The sequence below is a fragment of the Meleagris gallopavo genome, chromosome 6 (assembly GCF_905368555.1).
Source record: "Meleagris gallopavo chromosome 6, MGAL_WU_HG_1.1, whole genome shotgun sequence".
Lineage (NCBI taxonomy): Eukaryota > Metazoa > Chordata > Aves > Galliformes > Phasianidae > Meleagris > Meleagris gallopavo.
In genome coordinates this window covers 34,353,034-34,377,907 of record NC_139409.1, presented here as the reverse complement: position 1 = coordinate 34,377,907, position 24,874 = coordinate 34,353,034, and the positions used below count along the sequence as shown (strand labels likewise).

General features: G+C 34.8%; 1 protein-coding gene across 14 annotated transcripts in view; it reads left to right on the top strand.

Moving 5' to 3' along the window:
• TBC1D5 (TBC1 domain family member 5) overlaps positions 1-24,874 on the top strand; it is a 297,677-nt gene that overhangs the window by 114,856 nt on the left and 157,947 nt on the right. For all 14 annotated transcript variants that reach the window (XM_085226304.1, XM_085226314.1, XM_085226310.1 and 11 more), the window contains one exon: positions 5,201-5,332. In XM_085226304.1, the coding sequence (XP_085082430.1) occupies positions 5,201-5,332 (132 nt within the window). The remainder of the gene's footprint in view (positions 1-5,200; positions 5,333-24,874) is intronic.

Sequence of the window (24,874 nt, the reverse complement as noted above, 5' to 3'; positions counted from 1 at the left end):
TGCTTTATGCTAGTCAAAGTTTGTCAAGTTGTGCATTTTTCTTCAGAGTTAGTAAATGTTCCTCCTGAAACATGTTTCCTCAAAGTGTTAACAACCTGTGGAAGTGCCTGAGTAGCATCCCTGCTGGGTTTCATCACAGCTGGTTTTAACCCAGGCAGCAGGTCTTCTGTATATAAATAGAGGTGGTGGCAGTGAAGGGTTGTATGTTCTGTAACAGGTGGACTCAGATGAGCAGAATTACTCCATGGATGCTTACCATCCTCTCCTGCTCAGCCTTCTACTGAAAGCAAACCTGAGATCTGGAATTGCTTCTAGATTATTTGCAAGTCATCTGTACTCCATTGCTTTAAGTATACACAATGCATGTTTATACTCCTAATATTTAATTTCATATCTACTGTAAAATGTTTTTTGTATTCTGTTCTCACTTCAGTGTGCTAACTTGATTACTTCATAAGCTGCAAATGAGGGCCAGAATTATGAACCCTGATAACATGATGCTGTCAAACTCAACAGAATGTGCAGAAGACCATTACGACATCAGACACTTGCTTTTCGCTAGGTCATTTTAATCAATTTGACTTCATAGGGCAGCTAATTTATCACTTAGCTAAACAAGTATTTCCTCTACTTGTCATCAATTTAAGTAATTAAAATGGTAAACTTTGCTATATGGCATGAAATAAAGGCCCGAAGATAATTTGAAGAAGGTAGATGATACAGTCTAATAGAATGAATGCAAAGTATTGTTTAAATACTTTGCTACACTTCAGTAGTTTGCAGAAATGTCATATTCCAGCAACGCTGCCAGTACTGATATATACCCTTTATACTGATTTTAACCCTTAGCTTATGCAGTGTTTGGTTTCTTCTACTAAGATTGAACATTTGTTTGTTTCCTTTCTTCACACATTTTTCGTTTAATTGTTTGGGGATCAGAGGATGACAGAAAACATGAGTGAAACAAGTTCTCAGGAATGTACCTTGTTAGTTCAAGTAAGCCTCCAGACCTGTCATTGTATCCTCTCAGCAATCTTAGTTTTCCTAAGAGTGTTTCCAATCTGTACAGGAAACTGGTTTGGAGACCTCAATTGGAATTTGTGCAGTTTTCCTACCCTGATGCTAGGGACCTCTTCCAGCTTGTGGTTTCTCTCCTTTCATTGCACCATAAGGGGAAGGGAAGATAGAGCAAACGGGCATCAGAAGTGCTTCTGACTTCTCACTTCTGTTTTTCTGTTCAGTTACACCTTCTAAACAACCATTCTCATTTTGTCCAAACAAGAAGAATATTCTTCACTAGATATGAGTTTTTGTATGTTTTGGTTTATCTTGTGCACACAGTTTGATTAAATCATTTTAAATTTCTATGCGGAGATAGATGATAAAGGAAAACATTTCAGAGTTGGTTTAGTTTATTTTGAAATTGAAATCATTCAATAACTATTTTTGAAACAAAGTGTGTTACCTATATTTGTTTCAATAGTTATTGCAAATGAAGAGATAAATTAAGGTCTTGTAGCTTGAAATAAAGTACTGTGTTCACGTTCAGATTGTGAACATGATAGTTTTGAATTTATGATATTTTTTGACAATAGAGTAGTCTTGTATTTTGCTCATCCGGTAACAAATAGTCTTGCTACTTTAAAAAACAAACAAACAAACAAAAATACCTCTGAAGTTTGGTTTTGTTATGAGCATTTCAACTTCTGATTGAACATTCATTATGATTAGTCTATTACATGAACATTTACTATAATCAAATCACAGAGAACTCTGCTGTTTTGTACTCTACTGGCTATAGTGATATTCTTCTATGTTTATGTAATACATGCTTTGCCATGTTTTGCTCAGTTCCTGTCAGGATGACAAGTGCAGCACTGACACTTCAGCTAAGATAGAAACAAATCTCACAGAGACTTTAGACTTAGTCTTGTATTTCTAGCTAGCAGATAATTAATAGAACAGGTAGTTGATTTCTGTTATGCAGAAGGAGGTTGTTAGCAAGGTGGAAGTAAAATTTTTCCTAATGGAAGCAAGAAGATATTTTATGCCACAATGGACTGAGGAGGAGACCATGTGGGAGTGTTTTATAAGACGATATCTCCTTTTTATATCCAGATTTCCATGTTTGTGTCTTCAAGCCAATTTCATGGGATTTTTGGTTTTTTCCGTTGAGAACCTGCACTGACAAGTCACAAGTGTATCAACAAGGTGCCTTTTCTACTGGTGAAACCAGACTGGGTTCATTCAACGTGTGCTGGTCAGTGAGGAGTTGACATGAGGTGCTGCCATAGGTGGAGGCACCTCTCGGCATCTGAGCTGTGAGCCATGTGCTGGATGCATCCAGCAGTACTGCAGGGCTTTCTCTGCTCTCACACTTAGAGAAAGGAGCCAAACACAACACTTATCTGCCTTGGGCTCACGGGTGGGATCATGTCTCCTTTCATTCCCCTAAACAAGATAAATATTTCATATGCAGCCCTAATTATGTTTCTATGTATATTAAAGAACAGTAGAATTCCCAGTGCTGGGAAGGGTGCCTGCTCTTCATCTTTTTTAGCCCATCATGTTTGAAGAAAATTAGTAGGAATAGATAATAGAGTCACTGTTAGCTTTGACTGAGAGTCTAGGTAGTCAGTATCGAGTCTTGTAAGCTAATTGAATTTCAGAGGATTTTAATAACATTTTTATTGTTTCACATTGAAAATGCTTTTAACTTACATCTTAGTTAATATGAGCAATATGTTATAGGCCATTACGAATCAACCACAAACCTGTAAAGAATTAATCTTTCTCAGAGTAAGATCCCGAGAGTAATCATAATTATTTAATAGTTTGCTTTGTTCTTTCTTAGAAGAGCTGAAAAGAACTTAAGTACGGAACTATAAAGGAAATTGCTTGGACTATCACTAAAGCTAATAGTGATACTTTTTTTAAACACTAATCAAATGTATCCATAAACAAACACAAGTAACTGATTAAATCACTATTTGAGTATCAAAAGTAAATCTCTTTAGTTTTAAAATTGCTGTAACTGTCTGTAAAGTAAATTATGGCTCTTACATGTTGTAAAGGCATGGTATTTGGGGAGTATTTAAGAAAAAAAAAAAAAAAAGAGAGAGAGAGAGAGAAAGAGAGAAGGTAGAAACAGAAAAGAAGAAAAAGGAGAATAAGCTTACCAGAGCTGATTTCTTACTGTATTACTCATATAAGAAAATGTAAGTCCAAAGCACAGTTTGTCTTAAAGTGGTGGCTGGTAATAAGGAGATTTTGAGCCTGGTTCTCAATCTGAAAAGCTAGTAGCATTGTGCCTTCTGTAGATATGTTGTGAAGGACCATGACAATAAAAAGTTAAACTGTAGCAGAACAGTATAAACGAACCTTTAAGGCTCGTGCATTAGAAAGGCACCAACACTGATACAGCAAAGACAACAGGAGAAGCTGCTAGAATTCCAACAGGAGAAAAGTGTAAACGTATTTTTCTACAATTTTTTCTTTAAATAAATAATCAACTTTTAATTCTTGCAAGTCTTTCATTCATTTATTTAAAATATCAAGTAATTATAAACATCTGCCTGTATTATGTAGTCATAAGACTGCAGGCAAGCATTGAGATATTGTTTAAATGGCTAGAAAGTATTTAAATACTTCTCTTGAAATTATTATTCATGTATTTTCTGTGATTATGGTTAATAAATCACATACAAAACATGTGAGGTGTACTTGCATTCATAATGTGTTTTTTGAGGTCATTCAAAGACTTGTTAAAGGCCTTTCTGTATTTGTGGTGCTTTTTCTCTAAGGCCATGATTTAGGTTTAATTTGTGGTAGCAATGGTAATGAGAAGACAGTTGGACTAGATGATCTTACAGGTCATTTCCAACCTTGTGATTCTATGATTATTTGATTAATTATTTGCTATAAATATGTACCACTGCAAATGCAGGCAGTCTTGCCTTCCTTCACTTCCAAGCACCATCGAATAATGTTTTAGCTAAAAAGTAGCAAGAGATGATCATTTGTTTATTGTTAATAAACTGAAGTCATTAAGCATACATGGTCAGTGCCTTATGGGAACCATAGGAAAAGCATAATTAAAGTGATTTTTGAATTGGTAATCCTGAAACTGTAGGAACATACCACTTTGTATATTTCTTCTTAAATATAGTTTTCTTGGAGTTAGAAATTTAAATACTGTAAACTAAGCAGCTACAGGAAATGATACTTAAAACTGAAGTGGCAGCAATATGTCAGTATTAGCTCCATCTCTTTTAAGCTGTTAATAAATTGTTATGTACTGACCAAAATGCTGTCTTGAAAAATGTATTCCTGCATTGTGATAATGCACTGGAAAGGTCATTTCTCTGTCTTACCTCTCTGACCATAACACCATCTACTTCTCCCTTTTTATTGGCATCCTGTTTTTCATTGCAGCAAATATTAGCTTAAAATGTACTTCACATGAGCTTCTAACATCGTTTTGGTCATTCATGTGTTATTGATTTGTATTCCATTCAGACTGTGATGATGAACTTGTATAACCCTCTTGCTGGGTTTTCATTGACCCGCTTTATCTCCTTTTGTTCTTAATTTTGGGAAGAACTTCTTTATAAATATTAACTAATTAGCTGGTTAAGTTTCTTCAAATGTTTCCTTAACATCACCTTACTACAAAGCTAATAGAAATCTTGATTAAACTGAAATCATTGTATCAATCAATATCTGAGGTTTCTAAAATATAAATTGACCTGAGGTTTCTAAAATATAAATATGGTTAAAAAAAAAAATGTTTTTCTAGGATGAGGTGTTCTGAATCCAGAAGGATGTGATGATGGCTGTTACCTCAGCTTTGCTCTACAAGCTTCATTGTTCCCACAGCCTAGCATCAATTTTCTTTGTAATGAGACTGAAAGATGAGTTGAGAAAGCTAGAAAAGGAAGGACAGAGACTCCTGCTCCAACTCACTGTCCCTCAAAACAATGTGTGCATTTTATTTGCATGTGATTGTTGAGAGGTACTATAACAATTCTTTTGGACATCAAGTAACAAAATATTTGAAGGGAAATGTCATTATTCTTCTGTTTGACATCTAATGGTGATTTTCTACCTGGAAAGTAAGGAAAGATTTTTAAGTATTTTAAATTGTGAATTGTGTTATTGCAAAGTAGTTAAAGGAACACTGTTTCTTCTTTTCCTCCAGATAAATATCCTTCAGTGGAAATTATTGCCAATATGTATCAATCTGTATCTGAAACCAGCCACCCTTTGCAAACAGAGGAACAAGAAGTAGGCATTGATCCCTTGCAGAGTTACTTGAGCAAAAGAGAGGAAGGTGAGTTTTGTATTTCTGTGGGGATGTTTTATTTTAACTTTATACCTACAAACATAATGTGTAATGATAACTATACCTGTCATAATTTGTTTAATTTTCTCAATGAAGTTGACAAGGAAACTTAAAGAACATTTCACAGTGTTTGTGTAGAACACTCTGATACTAATGAAAACCACAAAAAGTCAACTTTCAATTTTAGACAGAAACATTAGCCAAATGTCATTAGCTCTGTCATCCTTTTTTAATCATAAACCAAACACTGATTTCAGCATAAGAATATTGAAATAAAGCATGGCTTTGTGTTACTTTGTGAACAATGGTCTTTCACATTTGCTCTCGTTCCAGGATTTTTTCCCTCTTTATTTATTCAAACTGTGATAAAGTGTGCATTATTTTGGAAGAGTTTATAGAAATAAAAAAGGTGATTTTTCATATTTTTTGTTTGACCTTCTTTTGATAAGAATATTGTCATATATTCTTATTTTTAAAATTACTGAAAATTGAGGTAGAGTGAATAGACTCTTAACAGTAGAAGCTACTTTGTAACCCGAAGTAAATTAATAAAATGCAGTATTTGGAAGACTCTAATGAACAGTGAGAGCAAAATACTTGCATAATGCAATGCATGTCTGCACTGCGTGTCTTTTCTGCTTATTTGCTAGTGGTGACAGTATAGTTGGTTCGAAGAAAGTGATAAGCTTAACAAGAAGCCAAGATCCTTGTCATGAAAACATTCCTCAAGTACTCAGTTATACACAATGGCACCTTAACTACGTGCAATTTTCCAGTCATTGAGCACATGTACCAGGAGGGCAAACTAAAAAATGTGTTTTAAATTACTGAGTTGAAACAACTTTGTCACATTTCTTAAGTCCCTCACCCACATCAACCATTCTTTGTGGGTGTATCTGTCTGTAAATCTTCTGTTTACTAGTGCTTATTAAGAAAGCTATGTCAAGATTTGCTTAGTCAGTTTTACTACTTCAGTTTAGAAAAAGCCAATGCATTGCTTTAAAATACGTGGGTAAAACTTCATTGCTCCTTTGAGAGTTTTTTTGTTGTTGTTTATTTGTTTTTTCTTCATGGCTTTATAAAGCTTTTTCAGTATCAAAAAGTTAGAATGAACATCTAGGGGATAGTATTTTAAAACCTGACGATTAAATGAAATAGCATTTTCAGGTCAGTGTTCTTCCTCTGTTATATTTGACATCTTAACAATATAAAGCCATTTTGGTTTGATAAACTAAAAGCATTTTTATAAGTATTTCTAGATACTTGCAATAACCTAAAATAATAACCGTTTTCCCGAGGAAGTATAGTTTGCTTCTACTTTACACCAATCAAGAAAGATGAGCTTTTTCTTCTCATTTTTTTCCCCAAATATATTGGAAATTCTCTCAACTCCATTTCAAGGAAAATCAAGATTTTTATCCTGTTAAAAGACACAGTAAATTAATTTTAGCCTTTATTGTGCCCAGAGATGGTTAGTTACCTTGACTGAAAAGGTTTCTCGTTTTTATCCCAACCTTAACATTTCTATGACATACAAAGTTATTGGTATTGAATTGATGTTTAAAAGTGCCATTAATTCATTTACCCCAAATGTTCATTAACAATGTAAATGTATGCTGATGTTCTATGAGACAAGGAAGTGACTAATGACTCTTCGCACTAACAACACTTAAAATGAATAGAAACTTTAGATAGCTAATCTTGAAGTAATCAAGACCCTCATTCAGCTTGGCATCTCTGTATGCTCTAAAACAGCTGTCAACTGTTAAAAATATATACACAACACCACATACGCACATGCAAAGATAAAGATATGTAAATACATGGTTCCCCAAGTCATAAAGGTTACCAACTATGGTACATTTTTGATGTTCTATCTATGTAAATATTTTATATAAAGCATCCATTTCATCTTCGTTTTTGTGATTTTTTTTATTTTTTTTTTACTGTGAGACACATGCTGCATTTTAATTTGAAACTTTATATATCCAAACTAAATATTTGAAGTTTTAATATTTAATTTTAAATAAAACATATATTTAGGCAGCGTTACGTCTTTGAGCATCAAAGTATAGCGTCATTTTTGTCCATCTGGCCTAGTTACAAGTTCAGAATAAGGAAGTAATCAGTGTTTTGCAAATGAAGTATCTAACTGTTGAAACAAAATAATTAATACTTAGGAGATGGATGAGAATTGTCTCAATTCATATTGTGATATATATGCATAGCCTTTCTTCCTTCTGCATACGCATTTTCTAACAGTAGCTCTGCAGCATATTAGAAAACTGTATGAATCCTCATCTCATTGAAGAAAAATGTGAAGTCCCACTTAAAAATACTGTAGGGTATTATGAGGATGGGGAAGATGCAGCCATTTCTTTAATACAAAAAAAACCTTTCATAGTTGAAGTTTGCTTGAATTTAGTAAAGGATTCTAGTGTGTGAAAGCTGTGTTTAAGCAAACACACTATTGCTTTAGTTAGGAAAAAATTGATCAATGTTCTATATAATATTGTGAAATACCAGGACATATTAATTGTTTCGTTTGTTGTTTTTTTTTTGAAGCTGAGCTGAGTGCATAAAGGATTACCTTGGAGACAAAGTTATAGAAGTCTTCACTGGGATGAAGTAATAAAGCATACCACTATAAAGTACACTGAAAATAATTACATAATAATAGAGCTAGTCTGATTTGCTAATGCATGCGGAGGACTGTGTTTTTAGTGTTTGTAGCTGCTACTGAACCAGGAGATATAATGTCCAGTTGAAATTGTCTCCCAAGGCACTCATAGAAAAGAAACCTTGGAAATTTGTGGATTGCTGTTAAGTATAACTGGCTGGAAAACAATACACATAGATTAGGATTTATTTATTTAATGTCAGTGAGGAAGAATATGGTGGATGGGGTTCCAGAAAGATGTTTATTTAGTCTAGCAGTACTTGTTGCTTTTATTAAAATTTTTGTGAAGTTATAGAGAGAAAACATGTTTTATTAAAGATATGGCTGTTAGCACAGTGAAGGGCTAACACAGAATTCAAAGTATTTTTGAGATTTTAGGTAAGTGCCCTGTGAATAATAAGACATAGTTCAGTAGGAAGATTTAATGTTGCAAATGCAACATTGACAGATAGACAAATTGTCTATCTCAACAAATAAAACTAGAACACAATAGATAAAGTAAATTTAGAGAAAGATCCAGGTATTCACATAAAGGTTTTGTTTAACTATGGCTCTTGGAATGTTGAGTTACAACAAATCATGAGAATGTGCTTGTTTGCAATTTTACAAAGTCAGAATAGGCTACATACTAGGTTTCTAGTTAACAGTCAAGATTTTTCTTATTCTCCTGCAATACTTAAATATTTTTTAAAAAAAAAGGATATATTATTTCAATTTTTTTTCTGATGATTGATTTAGTCTATATGGTTTTGTTATTTTTTTTTCAATATAAACAAATGCATGTTCATTGCATATATTCAATCACATATGCTTTTAAATTGCAGTTTTAATAACTAGCAAAAATTATGCGAATGGGATTCTCATTTTTGCAGCCTTACAATTTAAATGGGATTTTTTAATAATTTTAGGAAAGTTTTATTTGGGTTTATAACTTTTGGATCTTAGTATTGTATAGTAATTTACGTGCTTGTACCTATACCTTTTTCCTTACTTTTGACCATAATAAGTAGGTGTTATCTTAATACTTTTTGTGTTCAAAAAGTTTCCATGGTGTTGTTCATTTTATTCATTTCATTTTGTATGATTCTAGTTATCTTCATCAGAATAATATGGTGAATCTTATCTTTTTTGTCTTGATGTTCATTTCCAAATGCTTCAGGTTTATATTACATTTGAACAGATTAATTAGGGTAATTTTCTGAGCTGCAGTAAATTTTTACTCAAAGTTATAGAACTCTCCACATTCTGACACAAGTTTTGAAGAATGTAGTTGGTAGTATTCCCATTTCATTCATGTAATAAGAAAGTTGATCCTCTAAGGACAGACTGGAACAATGCGTTTAACACTCTTCAATTTAATTTGCTCAATATCACAATTAATACAATTAAGGTCACTTGAAACTATTAACGAATTGGGTAATTTACTTTAACAATGTCAGTGTGTTCTCACAATTACATTTGCTTTAATTAGTGTACAAGCTATTATTTAATAGCATACTTCAGATAGAAAAATGTAATGTGTTCTTTGTTCTTAGTAGAAGAAAAGGGGAAACCTTTAATGGATAGAGTGTTTTGGATTTGCTATTCGGGGGGTATATTTCTTGTCTAACAGCTTTAACTGGTGGTGAGAACAGAGAAGGATGGCATAGCTGGAAGGATAAAGATAACTATTAAAGTGTACGATTGATATTAATCTAGTTGAAATAGATCAGTTGCTCACCTCACACTTACCATTGCATCCCTTGTGATTCTCAAGGCTGTCATGAAAAAAAAGTGAGATAGTAGAAGAACATTCATGTTTCCATTTTGACCTTATTTTGTGAGTTTCCATATCTCCTTTTGGAAGAATTTTGCTCATTACCTCATTACCTTGATCACTACAGAGTGTTGGTGTATAGAACTATACCTTACATGATAGTTTGAGCAACTTGATTTATGCCATGTTATAAACATGCAGAAAGCAGAGGGAAATGAAGTAACAAATGAAGTACCTTCAGAGAACCAAATAAGAGGCACATGCTGTCAAATAATTTCCCCAAATTTTAAGTATGATTTACATGGGGACTATTTTGATCTCAGATACATCCTTTTACAATCGTTCTGGTATTAAGAGAGTAACTGGTGGCAGAAAATTATTGTCTCCTATTCAGTCAATAGCTATTCAGTCTTATTATTTTCTGCCCTTAAAATCCTCCTCAGTTTGCCCTGTATGGTGTTCATCCACGTCTGTGTTTTGAGAGATCAGCTCAGCGGTTACAAATATAAGAAACAACCACAGAGGTCCAGACCTCTCTGTGTGAGAAGTACTTTCCTAGGTGAAAGCAACTGAGAAAACAAATACAGTGGGTATTTCAAGCTTTATTAGTTTTATATCAAATATTTTTCTACAGTGTGTTGTATGACATCATGTGTGCCACATAATGTATGTTGTTTCATCTTCTCTCCAGGGAAGGAAATGTATGTGGGGAATAGCACTGTTTTTAAGAGGCTTCACTGTGCCCCAGCATCACAGCTCTTCCTACTGCTCATCATTCAGAGCTTTTGGGGCTTCTCTGCCCAGGCTCTGTTTCTCCATCACAGGCACAAGTGTAAAGATTGGAGGTGTGCAAGAGAGAAAAGTACCGTCTTTGGTTTTCTTTGTATTGTATGAATAAAAACAGGAAGGTTGTTACATCTTCGAGCACCATATGCTAACATAACAAGCATTTTAATATTAATTTACTAGTAACAACTACTGTTCAGTTTGCTTTTAATTGAGCAGCGACAGGATTGTAGTGACAAAGGCTATTGAAGCTACACGGTATATCCTGAGTTAATTCAGTCTGTCACTAGCTCCTTTCATAAGTATCTTCATTTTCTCTTCAGGATTTAGTTATACTGCAGAGTTCTCACTAATCAGATGTAGACTGTGTGTGCCCTAAGTGGTGTGTGTCAAACACAGCTTCAGAGCAGAAGTCCTTGAACTGAAGTTCTTTCAATGCCTGTTGGTCCAGAGTGGTCCAGCTACATGAATTCCAGTTTTGAGATAATAATGTGTTATAGATAATCGGTACAAGCACTATGTAGGGAACCTGTGTTCAGTGGTTTATAAGATATATGAAAGGACCTTTTGGTTGGTAGTGTCTGTAGAAGCAGAATAAATCTAAACTGATCATTTTGAAAGTTCTCCTCAGCATCACTGCACAGAAAGTAAGGCCTGCCTCACAACTAATACTGGGAATCCTCCTCTGTTCGGTCTTGTCAGCTGGGAGCTTCCAGTTCTTTCCAGATATAGGCCTGCCCAAATACTGGCATAAATTACTTATCAGTCTCATCATTCTCTTAACTCCTCATGTCCTTACTTAGGGAAATGCTGGTTTCAGTGTTTCTTTTTGTTCTTTTCCTAGCTTCTCCCAAATCCAGGTTAAAGCTGGCTCTCATCTTGTTTGCTGTTATATCTGTAAGATAACGTATGTGCTGTAAAAACAAATGGTGCAAGTTGAATGAAAAAGAAAGATTTTTTAACTAAATTTGATATGCTGATTAAAGCTTAAAGTACCAAGCAGAAAATTCCATTTTAACTGTAGTAACCTCTTGACACCCACACAGAAGAATCTTTTTAATGAAAACTTTATAAATTTAATGTGAAAACTACTTCATTATTAAAAGTTATACAGAAGTCAATGGTGAAAATGAAATCATTCTTTTAATATTTTACTCAGGTTTAATGTAAAAATGTAGTATGAAGGCTAATATATGTAAACACTTCAGATATTAAGGTTTGACGCAGTGATCAGATTATGTTATGTTATGGCTATATCTCTTACACATGCAAAAGGCAGATTTTCTTAATTTAAAAAAATTGAACTGTACAAGCTTGATTTTCTTAGTGTATGTATAAAAAAAAGGCTAGTAAATCAGAATTCTAGCTGAGGCCAGCATGATTGGTACAGGATAATAATTAAATGTTTGTGTTCCCTTCTGTCCTTTCATACAGAAGACTGTAATTTACAAAGCTGTTTGTAAATTATATGCAGCTAGCTGATGTTACATACCCCTGCACCTGAGATTAAGTGTATGTTTAAACATTTTGTAAGGGTTAAACTGCCACAGATTTGATTGTATTAGAAACTGATTGCTCTACATAACAGAAATCTGACAGCATAGACAGAATCTTTTCTACCTTTTGTATTTGTGGATGTTTGTAAAAATCTGGAATTTCTTATTTTAAAAATTAAAAAGTTTGACATGCTTTTATTTAAGTGATATCACCAAGTGATACGGCACAGCTTCATATTTAGGCTTCTCATTAGCTTGTAAGCCTTATTCTTCATCCACCTTGAATGCCCCCGTCGTCCTTTGTGCACATGCAGAGCTCAGAGGTGTGGGAGAGGAATAAAAGTACCATTGTACCAAATAATTTTGTACTACTTAAAATAAGTTAAATGTGTATTATTTATTGACAATCTGGCCTTTTAACAAAGAAAAATAGGCCTACGGTTAGGTTGCCACTGCTACAAACTAAACAGCTGATACTTTAATGAACAACATACTGAGGGCCATCCAGGACATAAGGCAAATTAAGCAGGTTACAAACTGCATATCTTCTGTTTAGATATAGGAGATCTCCCCAGCTCTGACAATTAGCTCTACTGATCAGGCAAGCAGACAGACAGAAACAGAAGGAGGCCATTTGTATCAATTTGAGGAACAGAGCTAGTAATGAAGTAAAATATTCCTACCAGATATTTTCAGCTCTGCTTTGGAACCGATATTTCTAAGTGCTGGTTTCATCTTAAGAATAACAAATAAATAAATATGTGCTGTTTAACAAAAGCATATTTTCTCTTGTTTACAAATTGAGAGCAAAGGAATAATAATACTTCTAACCCACAGGGTTTTTAAAAAAGGAGAAAACATTTTCTGGACATACAAACAAATATGGATCTTGGTAACCTGACAGCTTTGTTTAAACGTTGAATTTGAGTTTCCTTTCATGAAAATCTTTTCAAAGTACAGCAATTCAGCTGTGAAAACCTGAATACATTAATGATGACAAAGAACCTCTGGAATGAGCCAACATTTGTTTTTGTTCTTTTACAACATTTCCTGATGAATTGCACATACAAAAAGTGTTGCAGGTTATTTTAATTTTCCTTTCTTACTTTGATAATAAATGTCTCCACTGTTTACCTTTTCAGTTAAAGTACCTTATTATTACTAATCAGCTTTAATTATTTATAACAAAATGACTGTGAAAGATTTTTCTTTGATGTAGAAAAAGTCAGGGACCTGATCCTGATCCTATTAAAATTAATGGCAGGGTTCCAAATGACAGTAAAGGCAACAAGCCTGAGTGCCCTTATTGCTTGGGTGAAGCAATAATTCAGCCCATGATACTGAATTTGGATTCAGTATTTGGATTTCTTTAATTTTGGAAGTGTCCAGATTTCAAGCATTTGGTCTCATGATTTGACTGCTCAGAAGCAAGAGTGCATATGACTGTTAAAGCCTCGGTCTTCATTTTGCACATCAGATATGAAGTAAATGGGGGGGGGGGGAGGGGAAAGTAAATATACAGGATTGTTGGAGACTGTCATATCTCTAAAAAAAAAAAAAATGAGAAATGAGAATGGGAATGAGAGAAATGTGCAGAGACTTACTATTTTTTTTTTTTCCTTTCCAGTCAACAAAATAATAAACCAAGCTACTCTTAAACAATAGAACCACCTAGATGTGGCATTGAGGGTCATGGTTTGGTGGGCATGGTGGGCTTGGGTTGATGGTTGGACTTGGTGATCATAGAGGTCTTTTCCAATCTTTATGATTCTATGATTCTATGATTTTAAATTATACTGAATATGAAGTGAGATGTATCGGATGCCTGTATGTGAGCTGATGTTTAAATCATTTTTTATAAGTGAACTAGTTCTGGGTTTGTTTCTAAAGTTTGAAGCCTAAGATTTATATCTGTGTATATATACACACATGCATTCTGAAAAAAAATTGAACGCCTCTGTCAGAGTCTAGAATACATTTTAGTTATTCACGAGTATCCCTGTTCAGCTTTTTAATCATGTCAGAAGTTTGGGTGATTGCAACAGTAATCATGTGACTATAATGTTTCAAGTGCAGCAGAGATGACACGAAAGGATATAGCAAAATAGATTTATTTTTACTATTTGTGACAATCATACAATCTGAGGATGCAATTTATGCCCAATAGCTTGATCTGTTTATAAAGAGCAGCGGAATTTTAGGTTTTCTTTTGCATCTCTGTACTTCCTTCATCTTGTTAGAAGCCATCTCATACCAGAGAAGCTAAGAAATTAATTATCATACCCATATGTATAATAATAACACTCTATATTCTCATACAATCAGAAATCTGAAACAGGCAAAATGATAGGCCTGATTCATACATGAAGTCAGGTTCAGAAACTGAACCCAGGTTCAGAGTGCTACTTCAGTGGCCATGCTGTTCTTTGTTTCATGCTTCCTTTGAGTCAGGTAGCTAATTCACTGAAAAAAATCATAAATTTGGTACATATCAGAGTACACCCACAACATTTTCATGTTTTGTATACAAACTCACAATAAATATGTACCTGTCAGTCTTCATGAATTTCAGCTAAAAATATTTTTGGTAACTGTCATGTGGAAAATATTTTCAAAGAAGCAGATCAGTGTCACCTTTTCAGTATTACAAGTTATCAAATAAAGTTAAAATGTTTTAAACGCGTTAAACTATTCTCTAAGCTTTGGTAAACCATAGCAAAATACGGATGTATATATATGAGTGTTACTATTAAAACATGTTTTGACCACAAGTTTAAGGAATGCTGCTCTAACGGTGAAATAGTTATCAAGGTTGATTTGGTTTTATATCATGATTTTCTATCTTGGCACTGCTAGCTCCTGTCTTAAAAAGAGTCAGAATACTAGAATTTCCTAAGAGAATTTCCAAAGTAAGCACTGCATTCTGCTCTTACTGTTTCATTCTGCCATTAAGTACTGTGGGCATTGACATACTGTGTTGGCTTGACTTACTGCTCAATGTCATTTTGAATCAGTTAACACAGTGCTAGCTTCATGTTTCCCCTGCAGCTCCTCTTGAGGTAAATGGAATACCTACGTCTTTGATATTTATTGGAATGTAAGTGGGAAGGTTAAAAATCAAATTTAACTTCTGTAAAATATAATGACCACTTAAATTTTTAAAAAATTGCTCTAATTTTCTTCTTTTAAATATCTTAAGTCTGTACAAACAGCTGGTAGTTAAATGCTTCTGCTTGAATATTGGAGCGAAAAGCAATAATATATAACCTGGAATAGGAGGTCTGCACTCAAACTTTTAGAAAGTTCCAGCCTGTTCAGTGCAAATGGGACCAAATAACCAAGATGCTATCAGTAGCCCTGTGTGATACATTTATCCACTAAAATTTGGATATTCCATTACCAATTAATGTTCTTGATCTTCCTAGAAGTTAAAAGGCACAGACTTCATCCAGATAAAGGTTTTATGGTGGTGATAATTCTTTCTTTCTGAGAAACTGGATTTATAATGGAATCAATGATTTAACCTTAGGAAATATGAACTGTATGGTGTTTCAGTGCTAAGTGCAATTGAAGGAATAGAGTTCTCATGTAAGATACTTGATGCTATAATTTTGATGATGTGGAAACATCTGAGTTTCATTATGCATACTTTCTGTTTGTAAGCCATAGTATTTGAAGGCATTGTCATTGCTTTTGTTTACTTTTCATCTGAAATATTTAAAGGGTGGAGCAATGGAACATAAATCTGTCCATTAGTGGACATTTCTACTTTGCACTCAAATGAATTTTCATCAAATTTGATTTGATGACTGGTGGCCAGAGCACATGCTATCTTAATGGAAAAGGGAAGCAAAAGTAAATTTCCAACTTGGAAAAATACCATATAAAGCCAGTATTAAGTGCTCCATAACTCCTTCTTATTTACTTAATTTCTGCAGGAAAAAAAAATATTGTTTCTGCAGGAAAATTTCTGCAGGGAGAAAAAAAAAAAAAATATGTCCGCAGCAGATTTTTCATTCCAGAATTAATAGCTTTGTGATACTACAAGTCCTGTAGACACAACAAATTTAGGAAGATACTTGCAAGTTTTCTTCTATTTCTTGTTCATAACTGTCAGTTTAAATTTCAGAATCATATGGAAAAGTAACCCTGCATTTGGTTTCTTACTTTAACATTACTTATCTAAGTACAATTTTCTGTTTTTGCATATTAATCTATTCCTTGCTAAAGCTGTAGCTCAGAGGAACAGCTTTGAAACTTTTGAACCTATGATTATTTTTTTTTTGTAAATTAATATATAAAGTTGAATTTAAGTTGGATATTCTAGAACTGAGACAAACTGCTAGCTATAAAATATGCAAAAATTTGAGGATGCTGAGTTGATTGTCAACTGAAAATATATATACAGAAGTTGCTCTAAAAGTAACGCCTCCTATTTATTTCCATGGAAACTAAGACATATTTAAAGAGAACAACAGCATTATTTCATTGTGCAAATTCTCAGCTACAGATCAGTGTTCTCACATCCACTGTTTGGTCTTCCATAAACATTCAGCAAGCGTTGGTGAATATCAATGGGTGCCATTTTTTCCACATGAAGGAATTCAGTTCCACACCTTTGCTTCATGTGCACTTTCACATCAGATGCCGTTCTGTCAGGCTGCCCCTCTGCTGCCATCTGTCAACAACATGTAACAGAATATTGGTGGGAATGTTCAACCTCTACTGCCACACTACCAACATCCACATCATGGGCCAATGTAATAAATAGGAGGCATTACTTTTAGAACAGCCCTCTTATATAAAAAAGTGACAGTAAATATTTACAACAGTACTGAATCTTAAGATAGAAAGTGTTGACATCTGAAAATCATGTAATAAATTACGTGTACAGTGGTGGTTTATTCTAGCATAAGGGACCTCTCACACTGTGGATCCTACAGCAGCACAAATAGTGTCAAATTTCCTGAAATTTTGATGTTTTTCAATTTGGAAGCTTACTGTAATGACGCTGAGTCTTTGCTGCAAGAGAAGAGAACATTCTTCTCACTCGTTCTTTATTGATTTGATTCTGCCATGCTACAATCTTCCTTGGAATAATTAGTAATAATTAGTAATGATTAGAAATATTATTAAACCCACTTTTGAAGTATAATTGAAACTTGAAAGGTTAGTTGAGACACCAGAGGTCTGTCATGAATCATTGCAAAGAGAACAGAATTGTACCAATGCCATGTTCAGATACCTGCCAGAGCCCCTACTGGCTTACCACCTTACTTACTCTTGATGACTCAGCCCAAGCTACTAGAAGAAAGTTTGCCCACCTTGTTAATTCTTCGTCTGTGTAAGTGTTTGACCCTTGAGTTTATAAATTGACACCATTTTGCACCAAAAGTGATGAATACACTTTGGGACATGTTAACTTGTTTTAGTGGTTCTCATTATCAGTTGCTATTAAGTCCAAATCTTGTTATTTTTTTAATGAAGTTAAGAAAAAGCAAAATTTGAGAGTGTCAGATTGGGTTTGATTTTTTCCTTGTTCAGGCAATATATCAGTGCTCCAAAGACCTGTCTTCTGGCTGGTTCAAACAAAATAGAAACATGTAAAAGATCCCATTCTGAGAAATATCGACTAATTTCAGGCAAAATTCTTTTCATTTGATGTTTACAAATAGCACTTTTTAAACTTTGCCTAGAGGTAGGGAGGGAGGAGGGTTTCAAAAATGAGATGTTTAAGTAAAATGACTACAAAAGGATGTAATCTTCCATTTTAGTCTATTTCTTCTTCTGAATAAGTTATGCTCTAATAAAAATTAAAGAGCAAGTTACATTTCGAAGATCAGGTCATCGTAATTCATTGACATTAGGCCACATAACTGAATAATGTCTTACTTCAGTGAAATACATCAAATGAGATCAACAATTATGACTCATAAACATGCCTCGCAGGCATAAAGCAGCAGGGAATTAGCATGTGAGGCTGATAAATATGCATGTAAATAAGCTCCCAAAGGAATAACATGGGTTTGATTGATAGGTTTAGAATTGGAACATATGTAAACCCCTTTATTCCTCATTCTGGTGTAGCTAAGTAAAGATGCGTTTTACTTGTTAAAAGTTTCAATAACTTTGTAAATCTTAATGCCACATCTGCTTTTGTGTGTGCAGGCACGTGTGGGTGTCACTTGTGAGATTGATTGAATTGTCTACAGGGTAGATGCCCTCACTTGAATTGTAGTGTTTGTGTATGTATACTGTAGTGCTTGTGTATGTGAATGCACATATATGAGTATTTGAATACTACGTGCTAGGTGGTGTGGAGCAAAACATTATTTGAGGATTATGATCAGAACGTATAACTTTTGAAGCTTGTTTTGTAAGTAAAAAATTGAGTTGTGAATTTTGGCATATTCACCAGTATATTTATTTTTGCAAATCCTTTCTGCATTGAAGGTAATTACTGTTTATATCACAGAAAGTTCTTCTAGTGCTGCCGTGTTTAAAAGTCTGGCAGGGATTCTTTATTTACTTCCATTTTTGTTGGCGTCTTGCAGCTTGAACTCTTATCTACAACTTCAAAGTACCTATCACAGCAGTATCTTTATGTTTGATCAGCTCAAGTGTTTATGCTGTGCAGAGATTTACATCTGTATTGTTAGAAGTGTATATAACATACTTTGTGTTTATAAAACATTAATACTTTGGTTTGCCAAATATAGACCAATTGGTTGCCATGTCATGTGACCTAGCGTACATCTGCTTTATTACCATTCCCTGCTATTAGGCAGTAGAAACTTTTCCAACTGATGCACTCACACTGATGTTACATCATAATATAATTATGCTAAAGTAATCTTAGAGCAGTGGCATGTGATATGCAAATACATTTTCAATATTATGAGGTATGTACAGACTGTAGATTTTAGTTGGGTATGTTTTATAGCTAAAATAGTCATTCTGAGAAATTTAAGATGGGGCTGCTACCAGAGATAATCATTGTTCACATGTGAAAAACTCTGTTCTCTAATACTTGTCTCTTGCTTATATGCACCTTTCTGTGGAAATAAAGGTTGAGCAAAAAGGCTTTCAGCTGTTCACATTTATAGAGTAGTAGGGAATATATTTTCCAATTCTGATCAGTAAATTCAGGAGCTATTGTTTAGATCTGAAAACTGGCTCTTTTTTGTTGCTTAAAAGTAAAAATAAAAAATAAAATTGTAGCAATCGATTCTAGTGTGCGTTCTCATGAAGCAATTTATAGCTACCCTCTACAATTTATATAGAAACACTCCAACAGCATAAACTAGTTAACCCAGAATGTTAACAGGCTGTGACATCAAGAAAAAATGAGTCCTGTGTACAGCAATGGGGAGGGGGGCAGCAGGGAGGGATTTTGTGCAACAGAGATGAATAAGCAGATTGCTGTCTGGAACTCTGATGGACCATGTTTCTAGCTGTGTAGCACTGTCCTTTTTCACAGAGGATGCCTAGCTATCTCTTGAGCCAACAGAAATAAAAATATAACACTTTTTTTTCTTTTTTCTTTTTTTTTCCCTTAACAATGTGCCCTTTTTACACTCAGGACCTTAACAGACTGTCATTCAGTTTCCACTCCCCATGAGGAATGTCCTTGAATGGCTCAAGAGAAGCCAGAAAATTGTTACTACGTATTTTTCATTCACCTCTAGAATTTTCCACATTTTGTCCAACATGTGTGAAGCCACTGGGAAATATGGTTAAATGAGTTAAGCAGACATCACCCATCTGTGCATCTTAGGGAAAATAAAAACAGTGCTGTCCCTTGGAAATCTTTCTTGGTACATAACCAAAATCCAACGAAAAGCCACCAGTTTGAAGCTAAACCTAGGCAAGGCTCTTGTAGGAAGGAAGGGAGAAGCACTTTGAAAAAAGTCTGTTTCTTCTACCTCACCCCATCTTCCTGGTTGTTGCCTTTCATAATGCAAGGTGGTCCTGGCAATTGGGCTATTTTGGAATTCCTGAAGGCTATTAAGCACACAAGAAAACACACCTACAGATCCTACCTACTTCAGCCTACTTCAGCGTTAAAAACCTGGCATTCAGCCTCAGCTTTGAATTTTAATCGACATACAAGCAAAAAAACTACCTTATTGTAGTCTTTGCCCTGTTTGTGCAAGTGTTATATAATTCTAGATAAAAGGCATCTTAAGAACTATACATTTCCAAAAGTCTTGAGCCACCCATTTATATTGTTCATTGTTATCCTTTCTACAACTAAAGTGACTGGTAATTTGTATCTCTCAAACAGTTCCCGCTTGGATTTCTCATGTACTGAAAAGTCAGATGCCTGACATTACTGTGTAAAGTTAAGTGCTTGGGGTTAATGAATGGCATTAAATTTTATGAGGTCATGTCCAGTAGATGTTAAAAGAAGCTTAAGGGAACTTTATCACTGATAGAAATTAACAGTTGGCATGGAAGAATGCCTGAGGGAATTCAGTTCTAAGCAAAAATAAAATTAGTGGTATAAAAACTAAAATACAGAGTCATTGTGATTAATGTAAACATTTTTGTTAGGTAATTGGTTACGTGTTGCAGTAAAAGAAATGAGACCTCACAGTTTGAAGGAAAAGAATATTATTGTATTTAGAAAGCAATTAATGCTTCTAGTCAAATAAGAAAAATCTACATCACCTACAATATTTATATTCTTTCAGTAAACATATAACCTTTGGGGCTGTATTTATCAAATAGTCAAGTCTCCACTTATTTACATTAGGTTTTTCTTTGGGCAAAATGTGTTTTCCCTAGTGGAGTATGTTATTTTGTTTCATTAAACCTTTATTTCTACTCACATGCGTTGCTTATATTACAGACCAAATGAGTATATACTGTGTGCTGAAGTCATCTAAGGTTTGTGTTTTGGAGTGACTGACGGATGGCATGAAAATTCTGTTTAAAAAAGAAAATGGCTACATTAACTTATGGATAGATCTGTTTTGCATAATTATGTGGGGAACTATTCAGTAATTACACTAGTATTCACATGCTGTAATTTTCGTCTTCTTTATTCGCTGTCATTCCAATGAGGGGAAATGGAAAACTTATTCAGACATACATCCTTTCTTACTCTGCCTTACAACCTGCAGTCACGGTGTATAGTACTTTCAGACAACATCTGTACAACTCAGGTAAGACAACTATTGTCTTGAATTTGATGCTCACTGCGTGTAAATTCTGCACTCAATCTTCCAAGTCTAAGGACCCTTTGGATACGCCTGTGTGACTTGTTACTTTCACATCAGTTGAGGTCTCTGCTTTCTGGACACTTGGAGGTAACAGTGTCAACCATGATGAGAACACAGGGCTTTATGATTAAGAGTCAGTTTTTGTACGAGAGCTTCTTGTCTCTGTGGTTGCACTGAAAGGTACCTACTCTGTTATCCAGTATAGCGAATCACCACCACTTCCCTAATTTGGAAAGGGAAAGCTGAAGAAAAAGTGAAACTAATTTAGAATGTGTTGCCCCTCAGGACTGTGCTGTTGCTCTCTTCTGTTGCTTTCGTGATTTAGTATGAAGTACATATCTGAATCACATCTTGTCTCATTTTCCTTAGGTGGTGCTTGGTCAAAAAATCCAGTATCAAATAGTTAGTGTGACGTGTTCATTTTGCACTCAGGCTGTTATCACTTTGGCTAATAGATGTGGTGTGTTTTCTGTCTTAGTGAGCTGGTGTGACTATTTAGAAAAACTGACTGCTCCTAAACATTTATCCTATTATAGTGTAAAATAATCATCAGCCTTTTAGAAAACTTGAGTAAAATTGTAGTCAACAAGAAAAATCCAGTCATACTGATCTAATTTTGAAGTCTTGTAATGCTTGTACATCCAAATACTTTGTACTTACATCCTTAGTTCTACTTCGAAGCCCCCCCCCCGGGGCTTTACCTAGTCATTGGCCTCACAGAAGGGTAAGAAAGAAGAACAGAAATCTGTCCCATTATGTATTTTATACTTCTGCCTGGAAAAGTTTTATGGGGAATTTTTCTCAATACCTACAGCAGTGAGACTGTTGTTCTACAGCCTACCCTACATTATAGTGAATAGAAACGTTTTGTCATTCTGCTTGTCACTGATACGTATTTTTATATTCTGACGTTGCTGTGGACTTTCATCTGTTAGACATCTAGAGCTTGCTGCTAATGCATATATATCTTTGCTCTTCAAGTTTTTCCAGATCTGTCATTTACAAAATGCATCTGCTTTTGCACCAGCAAAGTACACAGTTGGTGCTCTCCAATTAACTAAGGCATGATTTAAAAGAATTTTGATTAACATCTAGTGTTTTCATTATGTTTTGGCATATTTTGATTTGACAGTTTAAAAGCTCTAGCTCAGTACTTCCTTTATACAGTCCTGTGATATTTTTCTCCACTAGCAAAATTTATAAAAAAATGTAGAGTCCTGCTTCATTTCAGGGTCCCCTGAGGTATGGGTCTACTGGACACATATTGTATTCTGAGAATTAGCAACCTTACTTAGACAGCCTTATATTAGGAGCCAAGAGCTTCCTGATATCATCTTGTACAGCCACGTTATACAAAGTCAGGTAGTTTTAGGCTCAAATGCCCTTTTTTGGTGCAGGTTCCTCCTACATAGCTCATTTGATTGGTTTAAGGGCTATTCCAGCAGGAAGGTCTCTTTCAGGGTTGAATATTTAAAGCTGCGAGGCAGTGTTTTTTGTCTGCCGGTTGTTGGCTTTCTTCAGACTGTTTTCCTCAAGTGTGCCATGTATTGATGCTATGATAGGGTGAAGGTATCCTAGTATTTTATTTTTTTTTTAAGTGTGTACTACAAGTGTCTTATGTCTACAGTTTGTTATTGATGGAATATCTCCTTTAAGTTTTTCCCACATAACATTAAACTTTGACTAAAGACTGTGTTGCTTCTTCAAAATCATTTGCACAATAGGTTTCTAAAAAGGTGAAAAAATGTGCTTTCTGTTGTGTTACAAATGATAGGTAGGTAGATGAAGAAAAAACCATATGAATTTCCAAGGTGTCATGTTCATCTTCGAATAAACCATTGGTAACCTCTTTACCTTTTTTGTGTGTGTAAGAAATCCTTATTAGCCTGTTGGGCCTACTGAAGTGACTGAAACAATTGTGTGAGAGCCTTGAGAAGAGTGCAACAGCTGGTATCAGCGTCCTGGAGCCCTCCTGCTGCTTCCAGCAGTGCAAAATGGAGCTGTGTTAGGGAGAAGGCAGCAGAGCAGTGCCTCAGTGCCTCCGTGTGGCTCTAGGTGGCTTAGGAGCTGACTTTTTCCACCATGGGCCTTTCCCCACCTCATATGGAGTGTTTGTAAAATCGCAGTGTTTGAGAAATGTTAACGCATTGACTGCATCTCTGTGACAACTTCCTAATGTCAAATTTCAGATCTGTTTTCTCTTCCTTGGAGCTGAAACCAAAAGCCGAAATGCTGACTCTTGGGGATAGTGCCAGTCCCTCCATGGAATGCTAAGCAGCTCCCCTGATTTTAGTTCCTCGCATACCTGAGTTTTCCAAGCTGCTATACCGTAGCTTCCTTTAATAGGAAGCTGCAGAGAAAACAAGAATTCTTCCTGTTCTTTTTTTTAGCCTCTGGTCCTGTCCATCGTGAAAGCCCCTGACCAAGTGCAGGAGTTGAAGGCTGCATGTCACTGCCATGTGGCTTCCTAGCCAGGCTGGCTTTCCTCCTCATAAACGTATTCTTTTCAGATGAAAAGCTGGCTTCTGGTTGAAAGGGCAATTCTGTTTCAATAAAAGAGCACTTAATCCCTTCTCGTTTGTCTTATGCTATCATTTAATCTTGGCAAAACAGCAGTGTTCGGAAACTTCTACTCCATCTTTTTCAGTTCTGTTTTTTTCCTAGACTCAATGGATTATGCATTATCGCTTTTGAATATGAAAATCAAACTATGCTTGCTTATTATCCTAAACAACAGATTACATTTATCTATAAGATACAAATGGGGTTAAAAATAGGATGTAATTGAAGTAAATTAAGGACAATAGTAGCCTTCAAACATATAAAGAGGTGGTATGTTTTTCTTATTGTCAGTTTAAATGGTCTCTGGAGACTACCTTTTTACACTGATTGTGCATGTCTAAGATTAAGCAAAGCTGTATGACCAGTGCTATCTCAGGAGGATGCTGAGTCATTAACTCATGTTTATTGCCTCTTGCCATCTTTAGATTATTGCAATTTATAGCTCAAAGGCCTTTTAGGCTGTTTATAAGTTAAAATTAGCTAAATTCTTCTGGATGCAAGTGGTAAGTCACTCTGCATTTATATATCACGGAATATAAGTTCCTAGCAATGATTCCAGACTACTTCTAAGATTTTTCTTTCTGTGCAAAGTCTAATTGTGGTACTTGTCCCTGCTTGTATATATTACTCTATCATCTGTTTTGCTAGATCTGCTGTTTGCTATTTTGTTATCGGTATATGCTCATAAAGAATTTATTGAAGTTAGACATTATATTATTTATTAAGGCATCCACTTCAACCACGCTGCATTATAGTGTTTGTCACATTTGATGATGACCTAGGAGCTTATTTGAGTTATATATTGTAAATGATCAGCAACATTAGGTAGCAGATACAGACTGCAGTACAGAACCTGTGAATAGAATTGGGCATAATAATTGGGCGCTTCGACCAAGGACAGGTGCACTGCAAAAAACAAAAGACTGAAAAAATGTTAGAAGAATCATGTTCTACCTTATCCTGTGGATTTTTTTTTTTTCCTTTTATCAGTCTAATTGCTGCTGGTAACAAATTCAGTTCAGG